At 39.0% G+C, this 22885-nt stretch overlaps 2 protein-coding genes across 12 annotated transcripts in view; one reads left to right on the top strand and one right to left on the bottom strand.

The window, feature by feature from the left end:
- GTPBP1 (GTP-binding protein 1) overlaps positions 1-17133 on the bottom strand; it is a 57733-nt gene extending 40600 nt beyond the window's left edge. Inside the window, exons 1-10 of one of the 8 annotated variants that reach the window (XM_067098506.1) lie at positions 16697-17133; positions 14240-14628; positions 8196-8307; positions 7606-7786; positions 6724-6902; positions 4215-4378; positions 3456-3694; positions 2747-2891; positions 2118-2378; positions 1675-1866 (exon numbers count right to left, since the gene is read on the bottom strand). In XM_067098506.1, coding sequence (XP_066954607.1) covers positions 1675-1866; positions 2118-2378; positions 2747-2891; positions 3456-3694; positions 4215-4378; positions 6724-6902; positions 7606-7786; positions 8196-8307; positions 14240-14353 — 1587 coding nt within the window. In that variant the 5' untranslated portion in view covers positions 14354-14628; positions 16697-17133. Of the gene's footprint in view, positions 1-1674; positions 1867-2117; positions 2379-2746; positions 2892-3455; positions 3695-4214; positions 4379-6723; positions 6903-7605; positions 7787-8195; positions 8308-14239; positions 14629-16690 lie in introns of all 8 variants that reach the window. The other 7 variants (XM_067098508.1, XM_067098505.1, XM_067098510.1 and 4 more) reach the window with 7 other exon arrangements.
- A 3425-nt stretch (positions 17134-20558) lies between these two features.
- LOC136835237 (basic salivary proline-rich protein 1-like) overlaps positions 20559-22885 on the top strand; it is a 31572-nt gene continuing 29245 nt past the window's right edge. For 2 of the 4 annotated variants that reach the window (XM_067098502.1, XM_067098501.1), the window contains exon 1: positions 20573-20769. In XM_067098502.1, the coding sequence (XP_066954603.1) occupies positions 20752-20769 (18 nt within the window). In that variant the 5' untranslated portion in view covers positions 20573-20751. Of the gene's footprint in view, positions 20770-22885 lie in introns of all 4 variants that reach the window. The other 2 variants (XM_067098499.1, XM_067098500.1) reach the window with 2 other exon arrangements.

The following is a 22885-nucleotide window of genomic DNA, read 5'->3' as shown; positions in this document are numbered from 1 at the left end:
CAATCAAACCGAAGGAGATCCTCTGATTCAAACTCTTCTTCTGCCAGAGGGCAACAGGAGGAGACAGTTGGAAACAGGAGGCGACATCTGGTGACAGGAAGTGACATGAGGCAACAGCAGCCCAGTATCTGCATCACATCCACAACTTGATGAAAAGGAGACAGGGAAATGCAGTCTGAAGTGACTCAACGGAGTCCACACGAGTCAGCTGAGTGAAAGAAAACGAGATGCCAGAAGAAAATTGGAAATGTTGGGAGGCGAGGAAGAGGAATTACGACTCTCCCGCCTCATCCGAAAACGAGTCAACATACTTGATAGCATTCCCACACAACACATCCTTAGAAGCTATGGAGCTAGAATAATATCAAGCTTCGAAACAACGGAAGGTACTCTAACCATGGTAGCTTTGGAAAGAGAAAAATTAATCGAGGCAGAAGTAAGAGATTTGCCGATGGCCAAAGAAAATGCATGTATAGAACGAACAAGTGTATTTCGATGGAGAAAGAGGAATAGGCTAGTAAACAAGGATTAACAAGGATTTAAAATAAGCAAAAGATGAAGAGACTGGTTAAACAATCAACTGAGTCGACATAACATCAGAATAAGTAAAACTCGCTACAGACAAATTATTTTTAATAACAGTGTCTACACTATACCTATATAGTTAGTCCTATCAGTGCTAACAAGATCACACTAGGTGCCAATGATGGCAGAAGTACATAGCGAATATTAATGTTTATCAAAGCAATCTTTCAGCTAACGCATTATAAGAGACTATATGCGTGAAAAAAGAAGAGGCAAGTGATGGAGGGCACAGAACCACATCGCCCCGAGAAACAACCCAGTTCCCTGGCAGCACACTCTTCCAACTGTTGCAGGGCAGTCCTAGGCTCAGGCTATAGACAGGTGAGGGCACCGACACCTTACCTCTTATAAGGGAACATGAAAATGATCGCACACTATGGGGGTACCCAGACCAGTTCCCTAACCAATTCAGACAAAGCTTATACTGACCAAAATAAGGTTTACGTCCTACACTAAATTCTCAATACGCTTTTCCTGAACAGAAAAGGGGAGTGGAAGACGAAGCTAAAGAGGAACCTTCAGTACTAACTAAAGTATTAGCGACTGGTTGATAACCTGACCTAATTAATTGCTTTCACAATCTATCTGCTTCCCTTCTCTTCCTATACTAACGAACTTAAGCAGAAAGTCCTTTAAAAATCCCTACTTCCTCACATCTATTCTCAAGATCACATTTTATACCATTGCAGCCAGTGTAAACAGTGTGTATCTCCAACAAAATCAACATCCAGCTAACACCTACAGAACCTGATGTTCTCAGCCTTGGTTCCAGTGGAGGCACCCTAAGAAAAATAAATGTACAATAACGTGATAGCAGCAAACAGCCATGAAATACCAACATGCGCATATATGGCGACGCGAGGAGAATTCTGACAAGCGCTGATCTTTTGTTTGAATGCCAACTCGCCTATCGGTGCGGAGGTATAAGCTAACTTTAACAGTAGCCAAGATTCATCCCAAATAATACAAGATTAAAAAAAAGTATCCTGAACAACAAATTCTACATCATTAGTCATTACAATGTACATTACATAAAAATTCTAGATTTGGGCTAATCTATGAAAGATAAAGAACTGATATGGTTCTTACCATTTTCAAGCCCTTTTTGAGGTATTCGGGATGTTTAATAAAACGAAACATCACTTGTGCTTTGTCTCCCGTTCGTAAACATTCCTTATCCATAGAGATTATAGAGGCAGTCTGTCGAACTGATCCTACATGGACCATAGCCTGGTATTTTGTACTGATGGTTGTTGGATGATGTAAAACCAATATTTCTCCCTGAAAATAATTTAGTCATGACTAAATCATTCAAATGATTTCACACTATCTGCCAAGATCTCCTGCTGAGGAGTAATCATATAATTTTACAGCGCAGTGAAAAAATAGAGAAAACTTATGTCATCTACAATTGTCAAGACCCTTTTAACTTACTTTTTTCAAAAATGCAAAATATTAAATCAAACTGTGGTCAACATTATTGCTCCTTATCATGAAGGCACCTTGTCACATAATAAAATCCAGTTTCTTACCTTAAACTCCCAGCATGAAGATGGGTTCAGAGAAGGATCAAGAAGCACCTGACCCTTACGCACTTCTGTAATCTTAATTTTCTTAAGTGCAAAAGATGCCGTCTGACCCCCTCTCACTTCCCTGACTGGCATGCGTTTGCGATGAATGGACTTGATGGGCATGGGGATGAAATCACCCAGACCATTCGGTCCTAGTAATAAGGTATCGTTCACTCTGATGACCCCCTTCATGCATGTCCCAGATACTACCACACCCACACCCTGAAATTTGGGAAGTCTTCATGAAATCCTCCTCAGGTTCAGTCTACAGTACTTTGATCCCTGTAACATTTCTCTACAAGAGAGATATATCTCTTCAAAAATGAACAGGTTAAACTACTTAATAATAGCGATAGTAATAATCATAACGAGCTGTAAAATAATTAGGAGATTGGGCAAACTGATGTGCTGTTATTAATGCTAATAATGCTGCTGTAGTTCTTATCCTAAACATTACAAGTATTAACCTTAGTAGTAGTCTTTAGTTGTAAATATGAACTGCAATAAAATTGGAACTAATTCATACCTTTTACAGATTCACATAAAGTAAACAAAAGAAAACCTTAAATACAATTTATAAAAAGACTTACAGGAACTTGGTAAGTGTCATCGATCTGAAATTGAGCCGGCTCATTATCATTTTGCGGCGTTCTAGACGATAAAAGATTAAGGAACATGGTCAAGAGGTCAAGATTGTCTCCAGATACATTTGAGACCTGAAATATTGGACATAATCTGAAAAATAAGATTTCCATAATTAGAAAGCGGGTTAGTTACAATGATGCAACATCTATTGGTACAGTATTTACAGAACATGTAAAACCTGTTAAATCTAATGATAAAGAATTACATCTGCAAAATCAGGTATTTAAAAACCTAAATGCCACAACATATATAATGCTGACAACAGTTCATTCTAAAAAACATCTGCAATGTTTTCTTTGATGTTTAATATAATGTGTCTGTATGTGGAATGTCCATACAGTTTATTTCTGAATTGCATGTTATTTTTCACCTAGCATTAGTAAGACTGCAATTTTTGCAATTCCATGAATACATCAACCCTCAATGGATTTTATACATAGTACCACCAGTAAATTCATAAACAGGAAATACTAGTTTATTTACAAGGCTCTTATTCCTAAATCTGACATCTCATTTGCATATTACCATTAAATCACTTAATACACAGAATAGCAGCTTTAAAGTCTTCTCATTGCAGTATAATTCAGCAAATTTTATGTAACATTAGATGCAATAATAATTAAGGAGTAAAATTCACTCTTCACCACTCCATACCTTTCCGAAACAAAATTAGTCGCAGACACAACAACATCTTCAGCATTGCGAACTAGAAGAGGAACCTTCCGGCATCCTGGTGACTTTAAAATTTTGTGAAGGAGCTTTAGAGTGTCCTGTAGGACATTGGGCGGGCACATGTCAATTTTGGTAACTACAACAAATACAGGGACATTAAGAGCTAAGGCCAGACCCAAGTGTTCTTTTGTCATGCCAACAACACCAGCGTTTGCTCCAACCTGGAAGGATAATAAGGAATGAAAATGAGAAATGAATAACATTTGAAATAAATGACCTATGTAGTATCTTATATGTAGTATAAAGTATGGGCTTCTATATGAAATACAGTATCACCTCGACTGAACAAACACTTTGGCGACCTGGCCTTTCTGATAAGTTACAAAGTCCATTAAGTAACAAAGACCCTATATTGTAGTCTGCACTTAAATACATTAAAGATATCTTACAACTAACAACAATTCCATTAATCCTAACTTGAACTAACCTGTACTTTACACTTACCATTCAATTTGAGAGATTTATCTAAAAATTTATCACATCTAAAATGGTAGCAGAGGAAAAACAATAATCGCAGCTGATAAGTACAAAGTCTGCTAAATTGTGGTGTTACTGTATTAGTTTTACTTTGTATTTCATCAATGAAACAGGGCAATTTGAAACAACAGTTATGTACAATGAAAGGTATAAAATTATTAAAATTAACAATTAACCCATAAAAGCTGACAAAATACAACCTACCATAAGCATCGTGAAATCTGGAAGATGCCCAGTCATACCAAACACAGTCGTTTTCAAATACCGCTCATGACCTGCCAAGTCAATAAAGGTGATGACCTTACTAGATGCTTCACAAATCTTCACCCAGTCTAAGTGACCATGGTCTGGTTTATTTACTACTTTTCCTGAAATGAAATATGTACATTGGAAAATGGACATGGGAAACAACAGAATAACCTCTATAATTCTACGAAACCTATAATATCAACAGAATAACCTCTATAATTCTACAAAACCTATAATAACAATGTTACCATCTGCATGAAAAGAAACAGGCAATGAAGCAATAATATTTTAAAGGGACTTCAACAATTCATCATACAAAAGAATGAATAGAATAGAATAGAAAATTGAATTTTGGCCAAAGGCCAAGCACTGGGACCTATAGGGTCATTCAGTGCAAAAACTGAGATTGACAGTAAAAAGGTTTGAAAGGTGTAACACGAGGAAAACCTTGCAGTTGCACTATGAATCAACTGTTAGGAGAGGGCGGTAAGTAATAGAAAGAAAGAGTTTATGAACAGAAGTATACAATAAAAGGAATGAAAGAGGTTGCAGCTAAGGGCCGATGGGACACTGCAAAGAACCTTAAGCAATGCCTACAGTGCACTGCATGAGGTGCACTGACGGCACTGCCCTCCTATGGGGAACAACAGAATGAAGCAGGGTTGGTGATTTTTTTTTTAAATCATTACAAAAAATCAGCGATTTATTTGACTTTTTATTTATTTGATTTTTTTATCTGTTAGATGTTTTTTCAATCCTTTTTTTCCTCAAAATATATTTTATGACAAAAACCATACAGGCTGCTCAATATGTATTACTAATTTCATGACATGACTATTTACTTATAGTTCAGGCTGAATTTGAAAGCCACAGCCCAGATTCAAGATACATACTTGTTCAAGACCTGTCTGCTTAGTAATACACCCCTGTGTTGGTTAAGGTAAAGTTTCCAGATAGCATTTTTTTACTGATTATTACCTTATTTATCAAACAGAAAAATCTATATGATTATTCAGATGATGCCTTACTTACACTTCACAGTGAATTACCTTGGTCTTTAAAATACTGACTGCCAAGTTAGAGCAAACTGCCGATTAAAAATAAAAAAGCTAGTTGCCAACTCTTAAGAAAAATTTGAGCTTGCCAAGCCTTGGATGTTTTGGTTGGAACTAGGAACAAAAGCACAAGCAGTTGGCCATTGGTATTTGTCCAGTTCAGTGGTACTTTGACTCATGTATTTAGTTACTAAGTCCTGCTGCTTTTTCTGCTTCATCAGAGAGAGTGAGATTCAAAGAGAATGTATGACCTGCAAAACGTTCACTCTTTGAAATCAAGTGGCAGGCCTGTGAGTCTCACTTTCTCCAACTAAGCAGGAAAAGCAACAGGACTAAGTTTGTTCAGGTAGCAGTTGATAATACTGAATAAAGTTTCAGGATAAATACATATAAGCCTATACTGTAACTTCCAAGATGAGAAAAGCAGGAAGGCAGAAAGATACCTATTGGACTGAATTTGATGAACTGACAACAGACACTCAAAAAAAAGGTGTCCGTGCAAAATGTAAAGAATTGCAGGGCTTGGTGCAATGCTTAAGAGAGCATAAGCAGAAATGTAGTGGGCCACAACAAGAATCGCAAAATCTTGAAGAAGAAGCAACAGATGGTAATTCAAGTTCTTTATACTTTGTTTTCAGTAATTTCCTAATACCATAATAGTTGTCAAATAAGAAAAAAAAATCATGATAATTTTTCGTATTAGGATACCATCTGTTTTGTAAGGTTATAAAAAAAAATTAACCTGTATATTTCACAACTAGCCTAGCCTAACCTAACCTAATCTAAATTAGCTTAACATAAATTACCTTGCTCAAATCAACCTAACCTGAAACAACCTAATGGTGTCCTAAAACTAATGATAACCATATTGTGTAAAAATCTCAGCTTTATGTAAAGTGGACATTAAATTGCTAGCCATACTAGAACTGAAATGGCACAACTGCCCAGTCAAGTATTGTCAGTTTTCTTTATATTCTGGACTTAAAATACACTGAGAAGAGAGAGTGTGAGGTGGGACCGTGGGACTGAGTTAATAGGCCTAAGGCCTATTAACTTCTGAAGAGAAATTTTAAATCGCTCTAGCAACCTTATTTTTCATCCTGATAGATTTTAAACTTTTATTTTTTCTATTATTATTGATTTTTTTCAGTTTTCAGTTCTGGCCTAAAGTATGTACTTGCAATTTTTTTTTTAATTCAAAATAAATAGATGCAGCACAGTTATGCTTAAGTTAGCCTGCAAACCATATTTTTCAATTTGTTTGCTTTCAAATTAAAAAAAATAAAAAAATAAAAAAATCTTGATTTTTTTTAATGACAAAATTAATTATTTAATCACTTGATTAAATCAGTTTGATTTAATTATTGCCAACCCTGGAATGGAGTATTCAGCCATGAAAAACTACAAACCTTGACTATCAAAGCCGAGAATGTCGTTACCAACAGAAGATGTTCTACCAGTTTCCATTTCATGTTTATGGCGGAAGAGCTTCATTCTCGCTGTCCCTCTACCATTGTCAAGCTCACCGTGTGTCAGGACTCCCAAAAGTGTTGACTTTCCAGCATCTACATTTCCTACAACAGCCACCCTGAAAAGTTTCAAAATTAAATTGATGTTCAAAACCTTTCATTCTTACAGCATTCAATGAAATTTCCAGAATATTTTTAGAATCACCATCAGCCAAAATTACTTATTTCATGAAACTGCCTTTTTTCAAAACAAACTCACCAATTTGATAGCTATACAGAGAAATTTGCCTGAGCTTCCCCTTTCAAACCACAAAATAACAATACAAAATTAATAAAAGTTTAAAGGTGGACCTCTCATACGACTACAATATATCTTCAGACACAACACCTGCACATGAAGCCTTTTCTCCTAGAGCCATGTTCTGAAATACTATACGTCCCAAGCAAATTGTCAATAATAACCAATTACAGTGGCAAGTCTTTAAACACAAAAACAAGACTTGAAAAATGATATTTTTATAATGAAATAAAGTTTTATATATACAGTATTTACCAAGTAATTACATGATCAAAGCTATGTAATTAGCAGTGTGCTATATCAAAATGACATTTTATAATAAAATAAAAAGTTTATACATACTTGCAAGTAATTACATAGCTTTTGATCATATGCGGTAATTGTAGTAAGTAACTACTCTCACCTAAAAATATAATTGTTGTTAAATAGTCACTTTACTGTATCGAATATTCCACTCATAAACTAAAAAGGCAATGCATCTATAGCTAACTATAATATTGTACCTCACACAGAGCATTTCTTACCTGACTTCCATAAAATCTTCTGAATCGGCCTTTCTTCTCACCAAAAACTGGCCTTGGGTTCCAGTTTTCCCTTTCTTTTCTCTAAGGAGGACACAATCAGCCTCCAGCGTGTTTGCCAGAGATTTAAGTGTGGCAACAGAAGCCTCATACTCTTCCTCAGATAGCCCATTCACAGAATCATCTGCAGAGAAAGTTGACCTTTACTTGAGGGAGTATTTAATATACATTTGCTGCACTTCCAAAAATCAAAATAATCTACTTTACAAGAACTATTTCTATATAAGTGCAGGACTATATGAGCCTTAGACATAATCTTGATTTCAAAACATCATAAAACTGCCTGTCTAAGGTTAGGCCGTGGTAGATACAGTAGAAAGTAAGTCTAACATTATATCTTTGGTTATAATATCATATGACTTCAAAGACTGACTAATTAATCATAACAGACTCAGATGTCAATAACCAACATAGACAAAAGAAAACCTACTAAAATGAATCCAATTTCTATTTGTTTTGCTTCTTTCAAATACTTAAAATAATAACAAAAATTCAGTCAGTTTTATAAAACATAAAATCCCACTGTAACTAACCTGCCCCCACTCCAACATCAAAGAGCGTCTCTCCATTCCCATCGCAAATCTTCTCTTGCAAGTGTGTTCTTAACTGATCAAACACAGTGTCATTGGGGCTGATCAGCATATTCTGAAGAATAAAAAGATAGGTAATAATAGTTTCTGCACTTTCCTGTATAATTTTTCATGCATGAAAAAATTTACATATGTGAAAGCTTACACACTTTTCACGTATCATCATAAAAAAATATGCAAGCAAATGTATTTTCATGATAAAATTAAGTTTCATATATACTTACCAAGTAATTACATAGCTATAGTTCTAACTCGTGCAGCAGCCTTTATTTAAAAAATAGCGGTAGCACTTCAATAGTTTAGTGTAGGTGACAAGCCCTGCCCACCAACGGGAGTACTGGAAACAACTTAGCAGAAAACCTCATGCTGTTTGTGCCCTTATGTCCATGACAGGGGAGGAGGGAGGGGCTCCAATCCATAATTACTTGGTAAGTACAGTATACAGTAGATGAAACTTAATTCTATCATGAAAATATTTTCATAAAAGTAACTTATCAAGTAACTGTATAGCTGAATCCCACATTGGCAGGAGGTGGGATGCATGGACATATTCTACACCAAAACATTAAGTTATGGTAATGACTTTGAAAAAGAAAAGTGGCTAGCACTGAAGACAATGCTTGCCGTTTCCTTATTTGGTAAGAGAGCTACTGCAGGTAATTACTGCCTCTGGCTGGTGCTCATCTTAACCTGTAGTGGCCTGGCAGTATAGCCCTGCAGCAAAGAATATGTCTGATGGCTAGCAAAGCATCAATAAGTGCCCTTGCCCTGGTTGCAGTACCACAATAAAACAATCGGACAAAGCTTTCACCTACACTGAAAACACCACAACCCATCCACTGAGACTGGTGGGTATTCCAGGTATACTGTACCCCCTGGCTCCAGAAAATTCAACACCCTGCTTTAATGGAAAGAAATAGCATGAGAAAAGAGAGCTTCCTATGCTTCCTCACCCAATACCATGCCAGCCACTGATAATGGCCCCAAGGTGCTGCAATTTTCAAACACTGTTTCCACTTCCAGTAGATCAACTGCAGAACGGAGGTGAGTGACACGTGCCTGAAAGCTAATAAGGTAGAGACTGTCCTGACATCATGAGCTTTAACTGTCAGAAATTAAGTCTCTGACGAAGAAGGACAATGTGTTCTTAGTCGGAGGGCAAGATGGGTTCTTGACAGAGCACCAAAGGTTGCCGGATGGTCCTCTGATCTTCTTGGTCCTGCACAGGCAATACCTTAAAACCTCTTAAGACAAAGACTCCCTCTTTTCCTCAGAGCCAAGGTATCCCATTAAGGTCTTAATGGAAAAAGAGCAAGGCCAGAGCTTGGAAGGGTCCTCATTCTTGGCTAAAAAATCAAGGTAAAAAGCAAACTCGTCTCCTTGTGAAAAAATTTACCCTTTATCGATGTCTTGAAACTGTGTAATATGTCAGCGTGGCAAGGCCCGCGAGGAAGTGGTCTTCGAGTAGGTTTCTCGAGAGAAGAGGAGCGAAGGGGTTGAAAAAGTGGGACCCGTCCGCGCGCGAAACACTCGTCAGGTTCAGGAGACCGGATCTTCCTTTCTTGCATAGACATATCAAAAGACTTGACAGGTCGTTGAATTTGGGACTGGCCTTGAGTTCGGACCCCTGTGTTTAAACACTGAGCTAAACACAGCTCGAAATCCCTTAATGGTGGAGGGCAAGAGATTCCTAGATCTCGGATAGAGAAGGAATATGCATTTGGGTCATAGATGTCTCAGAAGAAGAGATGTTGAGTCTGAGGCACCAGATTAGGAAAATCACCCACTTAGCTTGGCACCAGCTTAGGAAAATCACCCACTTAGCTTGGCACCAGCTTAGGAAAATCACCCACTTAGCTTGGAAGACGAGACTAGTAAGTGTTGTAGCCTCAACCTAGAACCAAGGAGTCTGAATAGAAGTCTACATCTGGGCTCAGAGGATGAAAGGATTTCCTTCCAGAAGTCTATGTTCGGACTGCCACCATGCCAGTCCGACTCGATTACCAGGTTTATGGGAAACGCGTACGTGTCTGGCTGTTTCCGTCTCAGCTGGCTTAGAGGAAGAATTACAAAACTTCTCATGAGAAGTTGCCTAACTTGACGAACGTCTTGACAGACAACAGAATCTCCAGTAGGTTCATCCATTAATGGGCCGAGCAAGACAAAGGGGCTAGAAACTTGTGGACTGTTTGAAGGCAGCTGGTGATTCTCTTGGTAAACGGAAAAGCCCAAAAAGTCCGAGAGTTGAGACTCATCCCCAAATAGAGGAACTCTTGCGACAGGGCCAACTGGGACTTCTGAAGGTAGATGATATTTCCCAGTTCCATAGAGAGGAGATGTATAAGTCCTTTGGGCACTTTTCCTTCAAAGGGGATCAAAGAGGCAAGTCGTCCAGATACAGACTGACATTAATGCCTATTAAATGAAGTCACTTGTTAGAGGAGCACAGACTCGAGTGAACAGTTGAGATGCCATTGAGAGGCCGAAGCAAAGAGCCCGAAACTGGAGATTCAGCTGGCGCCAGGTACTCGGGTGGTGCTGGGCGCTCGAACAGAGCCAGGGGTTTGGGTGGTGCTAGGTGCCCTGAGAGGAGATAGGCACTTAGATGCTGATGTGGGGTGCCTGAGAGTGTCCTGGAAGACGAACCTTAGATACTTCCTGGAGTCCGGATGGAAGGGAAAGTGGAAGCATGCATCCTACATATCCAAGGTTATCATCCAATTGCCCTGGTGAATGGATGAAAGGGACTGACTGGTTCATCTCCACCTGAATTTTGTCTGCTGGACGAAGAGATTGAGTGCACTTACATTGTAGACTAGTCTCCCAACCCCGAAGATTTGGGGACCACAAACAGACAATAGTAAAAGTCCTCTGAGTTGATGGCCTTGACTTCTTCTGTGACTCTCTTTCGAAGAAGAGGAGACCTCCTCTAAAAGGGTCGAATGTTTTCCCAAGCCTCTTGAGTAGGCCGTCAAAATGAAGGAAGAAGGGACCAAAGAGGGCTCTCCACAAACATAATCGAGATGCCCTCCCTCGGAACCTTGACAATCCACTGTTCTGTCCCTCTGATACTCCACTTCTCCCAAAATTCGTGAAGACTGACTCCCACTTGTGCACGAAGAACTTCTTCCTCATTTCTTGGGCAAGGACTTGAGCTCCTCTTGATAGCTCTTGTTCCAAGTGGGACCAATCTTGCTGCATGGCATCTGTTGCCCATGTTAAAGGGTCCAGGGCCTGAGAACAAAAAAGAGGAAGGTAATGGTTCATTGAAACGGCAAACAGGTCCAATGTCGGCCTGCCCCATACTATCGCAGATTCCAATAGACCAGGGGATCCAAGGTCCACTCAGTGGGAAGGACCTACTGCTCAACAGCTCAGCTCGTCCGTTAGAATTTAGTGTGCCCTGAATAAATCAAGTAACTAGATTCCTTGATTGATCTGTCCACAGTACAAGGTCTCTTGCTGTCTGGCAGAGAGAAAAAGAGCGAGAGCCACCTTGCTCTGTATGTACATTAGGGCTGTGTTGTCTGAATGGACTACCACAGTCTTCTTGTGAACTAAGATCGAGAAGCACCGAAGCCCTAAGTGAATAGCTTTAAGTTCTCTGATGTTGATGTGAAGGTTCTGTTCTTCCGGAGACCATGTCCTGGAAACTTTCCAGTCGAGAAACGGACATTGGAGGGGGTCCTAGACTGGACTTGAGCTTACTCCCAAGAAAGGGATGTTGCTGGAGAGGAGAGACCGTCTTAGAAACAAACACAGGCCAGACCCTTAGGCGTTTGGAAAATCTGGCCAGAAGATCTAAATCGACTTCTAATGGAGGTCCAACTTCTTGGTCTGGTGGTGACTCCTTTGAGTAGAGCAATTACCAAAATCTCTTTCCTTCAAAACCCCCAATAAGAGAAAAGAATTGAAAGTTCAAGAGAGCCATTCTTGATTGTTCGTCTGCACGAAAAAGGACTCCTAGCTAGTCCGAGGCGAAGTCTCCACAAACCATTGCAATCTTCAATCTTCTTGGCTAGCACTCTCACCATCCAGTCCAAGAAACTGAAAACTTCACACAATCCAAAGAGGTCTCAAAAAGGAGGTCAAGTTCTGCCAACAAAAATGCCAAGCGTCAGGAAGGAGCTTCCCCGGTGGCATAGGAAAGAAAACTCCTACAGATTAATCGCGAGGGATGAGAAATGAAGGAAGCCTTACCTTGCTCCCTCTAGCAGAAAACCAAACTTCAATTTCCTTGAGTGCTTTCCTAGAAGATAAGGAAAGCACCATGTGGGGAGCCTATGTCTGTCATCTGGATGGCTCCTCATCTGGAAGGTCGAGGTAGGCGAGACCAGTCGGGGTTAGCAGGAGCCAAAAAGGGTAGAAAAACTTGCCCACAAATACTGAAAGAGAGCTACATGAACTAGGAGAACTGTGGTCGGAAACGGGCGCTTGGCGCTTCGAGCAGTTGATTGATACTGAAAAGTTGGCACCGGGCGCTCAGGAGCTGGCGTCAGGCACCTAGGAGCTGGCGCCAGCGCTTGGAAGCGGACGCCAGGCGCTTGGCAACTGGCGCCAGATACTCAGAAACTGGCAGCAGACGCTCAGGAGCTGGCATCGGTCACTCTGAAGAGATCGGCGCTTGAATGAAGAACAAGGGCGCCGGCAAGGGATCGTTGGGCGCTTGGAGCCAAATACTGGCACCCAAAAGAAGTATGCTCAGGAAGGATGAGGACTGCGCCTGGCTCCTTAAATCGCTAACTGGGCAGCAGAGAAGAGCGGCCAGCATCGCCTGCTTGCCTCTTCAATGGACGAGACGAATCTAGAAAGCGCTTGCAGTGCTTCCAAGTCTGGGCTGGAGTATTGAAAGTCAGACGATAACTGACGCACATCCCCAGAGATGCCCTTCCAACGGCTGTCTGTCGAAGCCTGGGATTGATCAACAGGCTCGACTGAGGGGGCGACTACCCATGGGCACCGCACCGACCTCCCTTGGACCTCCGGTATGACTCCTCCCTGGTTTAGGGGAGTATAACAAGGACCTTCACCTAGAAGAATCGGCGGGACGAGTAGCCACCTCCTCTACTTCACTGTATCACTATTAGGTTAATTTCTCGTTAAACCTAGACTCCAGACTGGCAATGGCAAGGGTCAGAAGCAAGGGAGCAAGGAACGGGAGTAGGTGGATTAAAAATAGGAGGGCTAGAAGCAGGATAAAAACAGGTGGGAAGGGGGGAATAAGGAATAAGCAGAGCTGTCTTCTAACCTAGGCTAGGGTAGAATTCTAGGCCAAGAGAAGCTAGTTTCACGCTCTAAAGGTCGCTTTCCTTTCTATCTCTCTCTAACTTGTTTAGTTGAGATTACGTACTTTCTACTCTTGCTAACCATAACACTTTGCACAAGTTTTCTCCCTACTATATTTCTGCCCCCAGATTTACCGCAAATTGTATGAGAATCATATGAAAACTGATTAATCTGGTTTGCAACTTTTGCTACAGTAGCAAAATTAGGTGAATGTGAATCAGACATAACAATCACCAAAGAACTAGAAAAAATTATCCTGAAAGCTGTTAAAGCTTGAAGGCTGCTTAAATAAGCGATAATATTTCACCAAATTCCAGCCATACAACCAAAATTCAGTAAACAAAAGCTGCAACAAACCCCCAATGTTACTTGAGAGCCGGCAGAAACAGAATGAGGTTTTCTGCCAAGTCGTTTCCAGTACTCACATTGGTGGGCGGGGCTTGTCACCTACACTAAACTATTGAAGTGCTATCGAAATTTTTAAAATAAAGGGTGCCACACAAGTTAGAACAATGGCTATGTAATTACTTGGTAAGTTACTTATATGAAAAATTTACACCTCAATGTGCCATATCATGCTCACAAAAAAGAATGATGTACACAAAAAATTTACAAATAATTTATGTCACAGTTTATACACTTTTCACATATTCACAAAACAGTATAATGGACAAAAAAAAAAACTTGAAATTAAAATTGACCTTCAAAATGACAAAGTTCTCCTGAGCTGCCTCCTGCTCCATACATGCTGCTTGAAGCTTCTCGTCCTCAGGCGATAACGATAACGGAACAGAATCTTTCTCATGTTCTGCCATTTTGTTCCCCTCTTGAAACAAGTTAAATACTGAATAGAAAAGGCTGCCAAATTGAAATTAGACAACCAATTAAATAGAGAGCTGTTGCACTATCACTCTTATTTGTACTTACAACTGTTCTTTAAGAGTTACACACACAACACAAATATGTGACGCAAACAGTTCATAAACAATTTAGTAATGGTAATGGTGGTAACACATGCTTTTGTAATGTTCGTACAAATTTCACACTTGTCATGAACACCACTTGTGAGTTTCTCTCTGGATTATGCAACCTGGAAAGAGAAATTAATAGAAACAATTAGGCTAAAATCTAACCTATGAGCCCTTGGCATTAACTATTTTTATTTCTCAAAACATGCTGTGGAAAATACCCTCTGCCTTTTTACAATCCATTAATTCAGAACTGCAGAGCCAACATCTGGCTGTATTGGGAATTTGAATTTGAGAATTTTAATGAGACTCTTAGAATCATGAGGCATTTAGGCTACACCTATAATGGGCAGAAGCCACAATTTAAATCCTAATGGACAGATGTGAATCTTCATAATTCTTCTGTGTAGTGTGAAAATTTGGTAAAAATCAACTTGGAGCTGTTCTTATGCAAGATGCACTTACTAAAACAAGCATTCCTATGATGATACACTAGGGTAGTCTTCACATCTGGCTTAGGATGACATATGGGCCAGTAATGTTTTAATTGAAGGCAACAACTCGATAATGAAATTTCCAAATCGTGCTCCTAAGTCGCTTTAATATGCTCAATGAAAAATTCATGCTAAAAACTATCACAAATTTACTATGAGATATTTACCATTGTTTGTTTTAACATTCATTCCCATATGGCTGGTACTAAATATGGCACTAATGGGATAGATTGTAGTCAAGTAGATATTTACTTACATGCCCAATTGGCTATGCTAGGCTAGCCTATAGCCTATATGGTCTACCAACCTGTAAAAAGTAGTTCAATTGGGCATAGTTAGATTAGTTTACATTAACCAGAGTAAGTTAACTTACACCTCTGCTAGACTGGCATGAACATACCGGTACGATACCTATCAGGTAAACCAGGTTAGCCAGACCTACCCTAGCCTAACCTAACCTAACCTCCCCTACCCTACCCTAAAACAAAGGGGAAACTGGTACAATACCCTGAAGGTAAGCCAGGTTACTGTGGCCTACCCTAGCCTAGCCTAACCTAACCTACCACAAACCTAAGGGAATACCAATTTGATACCCATCAGGTAAGCCAGGTTGGCCTGGCCTACCCTACGCTACCCTACCCTAGAATAGCCTCCTCTACACTACCCTACCCTAAACCAAAGGGAAAACAGGTGCAATACCCGTAAAGAAAGCCAGGTTAGCCTAGCCAACCCTAACCTGAGGCCCTCTACCCTACCCTAAACCAAACGGAAAACCAGCACGATACCCATAAGTTTAGCCGGGTTGGCCTGGTCTACCTTACTCTACCCTAGAATAGCCTCCCTTACTCTGCCCCGCCCTAAACCAAAGGGAAAACTGGTGCGATACCCATAAGTAAAGCCAAGTTAGCCTGGCTTATCCTAGCCCAACCTATCCTTGCCTTCCCTTGCCTAAAGTATTTTGCTTGCTTATCAAGAATTTACCGTTATTTTTGTCATTCAACTGCAATTAACCTCAGAAGTTGTATGCTGGCCATCCTGGAATGCTATCATGCATGTGCAGTGTTATAGAGAGCTTCTGGTAAAAAGTGAAGTTTCCTTCACCAGGGGGTTCAGGGGGCAGGGCCCCCCCGACTAAGTAACACAGCCTGCTAGGTTAGGTTAGGGTACGTTAGGTTTAGTATAGCTTCTTTTATAACAGGTTTCCTTAGCTAATCCCTTCTTAAACATATGGCTCCCTGATGACTTGCGCATGCATGGAACCATTCCATAACATCAACATGGCGGTCTGGTTTTTCTCCCAATGTTTCCAAAATCCCACGTTCCCAAAGGGTTGCCAACCAAGCAGTGTAGATATGAGGTTAATAATATCTGAATGACAATAAACAACACCACCTCCTTCATCAGTAAAACTACAAGTTTAGGTAAAATCAATTTCCAAGGTAACAGTCCTTGCGGAGCTCTTGCTTAGAAATACCAGTAGACCTGTAATGTCAGCCTCACCCACCCTACCCTAGCCTAACCTAACCTCCTCATGCCTACATAGACCTTAGGTAGACCAGGTCAGTCTGGCCTACCCTAAGTTAACCTCCACTTTCCTACATAAGGAAGAGCAGGCTGACCTGGCCTTCCCTACCCTAGCCTAACCTAACCACCCTTACCCTACCTTACCCCAAACGAAAGTCGTATCCACCTTTACCTAGATGTGAAATCAAGGCTCTGCATCACAATCCCTTGACCTCGAAGACCCCTCGAGAGATGCCTCCTCCTCCTCTACCCTGCAGCCCTAGTAGCCGTTGATAGGTCACAACAAGACCTGAGAGGAGGACACACCGACCCCCTACTACAGATGTGTCAAAACCTCGAACTCGAAAGTCCTAAGTCACTCGTCACCAGATCTTCCTTATTTCTCGGCCTCCCTTCGACTGACTCTCGTTCCGGGCTGCCGTAGATTTCGTGGGGTTGAACGAGGACCCTTGATTGCACAGTGTTGTTCAATTTGCTATGTATTGTTGGCGTTCACAACTGACGAAATAACAGACGGGGATGTCAACAGACGGCGGGTCGCCTATCTATTTGTCCCTAATCTACTTCATGTGTTGTCTGTTGATATGGAGGGTTTGCTGTGGTTTTTCATAGATGGGTAACCCTATGGTTGCTATAATTAGTAGGGAACGAGTTTGGTTACCTGGGCGATCTCAGGTTGGGTAATGTAACTTTCTCTCTCTCTCTCTCTCTCTCTCTCTCTCTCTCTCTCTCTCTCTCTCTCTCTCTCTCTCTCTCTCTCTCTCTCTCTCTCTCTCTCTCTTATGAAGTATGCAGATGCAGACGGGAGATATTTAAGCTAACACATTTCGTAAACATGTGCAATAGCTTATGTTGTCTGCATGTGCACATAAGTTTGTATGGGCTATATACAACGCTAAGGAAAATGCACATATAACTTTATTTATAAGTAAGGAATCAATATACAACATTTGCTGGTGCTTCTCAAAGTTCTGGAAGATTGCAAAGTAATTAAGGTAAAAGAAATAAATAAATAAAAACCTTAGGCTACTAACTCATATATCAGTCCTATCAAGTTTAATCTTCTACAACCTTATCTGTGAAAAGAAATAAGCTTTGTGGTTATATATATATATATATATATATATATGTGTGTGTGTGTGTGTGTGTGTGTGTGTGTGTGTATTGCAAAGATCCTATAAAATGAAAATACTAAATTACTTTTATTTCACGGTTTACGCCAAGGAAGCTAACATTAATAGCCTTATTTGGACACTACAACTTAATACAATTGAAGATAAAATCTCCAAACTTTTTTTACAAAATTAGGCCAAGGTCATATTTGCAGGTCAAAGTTCAAACGGAACTTTGCACCCGCAGGGTTCATTGTGTTTTACAGACATATCTTGTTTTGAAAAGCACTGCTAGACCGCTTTGAAACTTTTCTTTCTTAATTTTTTGTAGCTTCCCTTTCGACAATTTTAATTCAAAGCTAATTCACCTTTCTCTTTTGGCAGCAAAAAGTGCCTAAGAGGTTCAGATGAAACGTGGAAAAGCACAAGAGTTCTAAATAACATACAGAAAGACTTAGGGGATTCAAATGGTTACGGTAATAACAGCTAGCTGTCTCTTTGTCTCCTTCCTGAATGTTAGGCTGATATTTCTAGCCTACAGGCTCAAAAGAATTAATTGTCGGTCAGTAGACATATCTTTACTTGTGCTTATTGTATGGTATAAGTCTAGGATAATTATATTAAAGTGTATTTAGTAAAAGGTTCCGAGTGTAAATTCACCTCTAGTTAAGCGTCTAGAACTTGTGTTTATTGCTCCTGATATTGCAACTTTTGTTCAAATCTTCGTATCTAGGTTATAACCTCCGGAGGCTGTGTTCTAGCTGTTACCTTGTTTTAGAAGAACCCTCTTCAATATACATTTCCTATTACTCATATTTTTGTGTATGGTCCATCAAATGAATAAAATCATCTACCTTTCCCACTTAGTATCTTCTGTACGTAGGTCTAGGTACCTTGCACTTAGGTCTAGACCTTCCGCTGTACTTTGTCTGTACTGGTCTCTCTCTTCATTCCTGAGTTGTTATTTTGTTTATAAACTGGTAATAAAGATTATACACTATTCACACTGATAAGCTGACTGAATTCGAGGTGTTTAAAGGGAAAACAGGATTAATGACAATAATATACCAGATGGATATCATAGTCTGGGGTGTAATTTGATAGTCATGTTTTGAAATAATTTTCTCTCGTGTGTCCCATAGAACTACTCTCTTGAAAGACTGGTTTCTTGACACGACTGTGTGGATTTTCAGCGGAACTGTTTGTAAAGTATATATGACATGCTTAATTACGCTCTCATGTGATATGCTAAAATATATAATTATACAAATGAACACACACACACAGCCAATATGCTCGCATTGTTTGACTTAAATTTTGTGCTAATTTTCGCAAAGGATCGGATACCTTGTGCAAATTTAGACATTGATTTGCTGGAGATATGTAATAAAATGCTTGTGTCGTATGACTTTCAGTTACAGAGCAGGATTGGTGTTATTAAAGTCCTATTTATGAGTCATATTAAGACTAATTCAAAAGAAATTTAACCAAGAGCTGAATGAAACTATAGTACTAACTGATTCCCTGGGCCAACACTTTTGGTGGTTTAAGAAGTCACCTCGCAAACTGGTTTTTCGGGTGTGTCTGGGAAATAATTCTGCTTACTACGTTGGCATTTGGCTTTCAATTTCTTATTTATTTCTATTATGAGTTTAGGCCTAATCCCCCCATAACAATGTTTAGACACTTGCAACAAATATTAGGGATTTTGTATGTGCTGCAGCAATTGGTTCTAACTCATGAACATAGGAAAATTGATACAGAATTAAGAATTTTATGAACAAATCTTTAGAAAATTTGAATAGCCTACTGATTGAACTAGCGGCGCAGGTATGTTGTAAACAATGAAAATTATAATTTTGTTTGTAATATTTCATATTGTATACATATCTGCAATGCTAGTTCGATCAATATTCTCATTTTCTAAAGATTTTTTTCATATAATTCTTAATTCTGTATCACCTTTTCTATGTTCATTAGTTTGTAACAAATATATATATATATATATATATATATATATATATATATATATATATATATATATATATATATATATACCACGAAAGTAGAATAAAAACAGTTACCGCTTCTCAGCCATGCGTAACCTGGTCACTGCTGGTTCATTAAGGATTTTTTAAAATCAGTCAGCTTACTGGTACTTGGCTACTTTGGCTTTGGTCAGTGCTAGGATGGGTAACCACTAACATATATACCAGGTATGTAGCCTATACCAAATAGGATTGCAATAGACTAGGTAGACAGGTGTAACTAATACCGGGAAACACAATGACACCTTAGAAGCCAAGAGTGTGTGAGTATTTCCACTGAATATTCGTCACTGATCGCCAAAGAGATAGATACATTTCTTCACGTTTAAGGATATCCCTGAGTCATTTGGGTACTGATGACGTCGCGAAGCGTATTAATGACGTCAAAATATCAGGCAAGATTTAGTCATCCATCATAATGAATTAGCACAGTAAGTCACTGTTACACTAGCGATTTTCACTATTGTACTTAAACTTTTTTTTTTTACATATAATTTTCTGCTATTGGTGAAATTTCATAAAAATTAACTGGGGGATTTAAACTATATTCTATTCGGATATTACGCAAAAGCCACGCAGTAGTGCTTAATAATTTAATCGTCCATATTTTTATATACTTTCCCGGATCCACGGCAGAAACCACTCTGGAAACAAAAACACGATACTATTTTGCCACATGACAATAAAAACGCATTGTTGCTTTAATCTTATCAGAAACGATCAAACGGCTTATCATATCAATAATCTTTTATATAATGCTTCGCAGAACGACAAGAAAGAAACTAACGAGCCGATATTAACAGAGATAAGGAGATATGATTGTCCATTATCGTGTCAGTGGCACCATATTGGATATGATAATAGGCTACTTGGCAACTCTGACCCGACGGCTTAGTAGTGAGACACTAGCGAATACCAGAACAGTCAGCTGGTGTGTGCGGTTTGGATCAGTTTGTTCAGTGTTTCATTGTATTATTTGTCATTATTCTGGCCTATTTATCTTTCATTTTGTTACAGACAACTTAAGGGTTTAACATGCTTTAACGGGCAAAGGAAATCACAAGAAAATGAAGATGGAAAATCAGGTGAGGTGTTTTTACAACCCGCTCATCGTGTGCGGGTTATTTTCGGTTGGCTGGCCAATATGGCTCTTATTTCACGCCTTACGTTAGTTTTATATTATTATAAGGTATATTTTATCCTGCATCTTAATGATATAAAGCAGAAAATTAAAATGTCCATTTGCATTTTCGGCAGAGAACGTCACTCTTCGTAAGATGATGTCTGTCGTCATTTATTTTGGTGTTTATTTTGGCAAGAATTTTAACAGATTCTAGGAATCACGTGTCTTGCATATTTATTGTTAATATTTCTCAATAAAATTAATTTAAAAACCTGTAAGTAATAACGAATGACAAAATTTTTGTATTGACAATGAGCGGTAATGGTGTTAGGCCGAGAATGTGCTGTATAGGCCTATAGATCGGTTTGCATGCGTGCGTGCGTTGGTGTGTGTGTGTGTGTGTGTGTGTGTGTGTCACAATCGAGAAAGCAGCCAAACCAGACGGCTACCTTTTTTTTTATTGCCGGTTTAACGTTTACAGTAGAATAGATCAATCCCCAACCAGGAAAGTAACCAGCCACCGGAACCCTCTAGTCTAGATGAGAGGTTGTGTAGCCTACTGGCTATGGTTTCTACTGGTTTTATGGTCTTAATTGAAAGACGCTATGCAGGGCCACACCTCAAAATGCAATTCATTCTAGTTTATTCAAGAAGCGTCACTAATCTTGTCATTCGTTGGTAAAAGTGTCACTCAACTTGAATGCTTTTAATAGGCCTGTCTTCTTTAGATAATCTTGGGATCATTGTTAATGGTCGAAAATAGCATTCTGAAGTCATATACTGAATTGAATACCTCATTTATAGTAATGTATTTCCATCCAGTTGATATTTGTACAAAATAATTTTATTTTCCAAACCACTCAAAATCAATATCCATGGCCACTTCTGTCTCAGATCCTCTCAGTACCAACTTTAATATTTTTCAAAATCTCCTGTAATCTTTTACAACATTTCTCACGCAACTTATACAATTTATACATATGCATACATTTTATAATGAAATTGGACAACAACTGCAGGACATCCCAAATAAATGAGATTTCTATAGGTTTAAATCTAATACTCGGTACTCAAAAGATTATTTTTTAAATAATGTAGTTGCTTAAAACAAGTCTGTCCGGCTTGTAAATTATGAAGCGCCACGCAACTTTTTAACAAACTTATTTTAATTTTTTCAAGTGACGTATAACGTAATCCATTCTAGACGTTTCACTTAGGCGTGGTTCATGGTAAAATGGGATAAATACATTTTATATTACTAGATAGTAGACCACGCAGCTACACACTATTTTCTTAGATTACTATCTTCACACACACACACACACACACACACACACACACACACACACACACACGTGTATTCAGAGAGAGGAGGAGGGATTCTTTTTAATCTCCCACCGTGAGAAAGAAATTCTTTTCGGTCTCCCACCATGAGAGAGAGAGAGAGAGAGAGAGAGAGTCGCTGTTGATAGACTCATTCACTTTAGTTGTAAATGACCCTTTAATGAAATATGATGAGGGAAAATTGGAAACCTTAAGGGAAGATGTCCCAAGTAGATTAGAAAACTATAGATAATAACACTCTTACACATATACTATATATATATATATATATATATATATATATATATATACTCATATATATATATATATATATATATATATATAACTCTATATAAAGCTCCCAACTCATTCTTCTTACCGACACATTAATTCTGTAAAATGCACAGACATCTCTTGTCTGGTCGTGCTGTCTGTATTTTTATGCTGCTGGTAATGTTGGATGCGGGCAGCGCAGCTCATTGTGATGCATGTCTGTGTCTGTCTGTGTTCGTTGTGACCCTGAAACAATAGGGAAAATTAAATGCGTATCGTCACTGTACAAACTATGGCGGCGGTTAGACTTATATGGAGTCTATTCTGTGCTGCTTGCTTTGAACTTTTGGGTTTTAGGCCTATGCTGTGTAAATATGCTTAATTTTAGGCGTATTCTGTATAAACATGCACGTTTTTAGACCTACTTTATATGAGTAAACATACGTATTTAGTATAATAATAATAATAATAATAAATAATAA

Source organism: Macrobrachium rosenbergii, chromosome 55 (assembly GCF_040412425.1).
Source record: "Macrobrachium rosenbergii isolate ZJJX-2024 chromosome 55, ASM4041242v1, whole genome shotgun sequence".
In the NCBI taxonomy this organism is placed as follows: domain Eukaryota; kingdom Metazoa; phylum Arthropoda; class Malacostraca; order Decapoda; family Palaemonidae; genus Macrobrachium; species Macrobrachium rosenbergii.
This window is presented reverse-complemented; position numbering and strand designations above follow the sequence as displayed.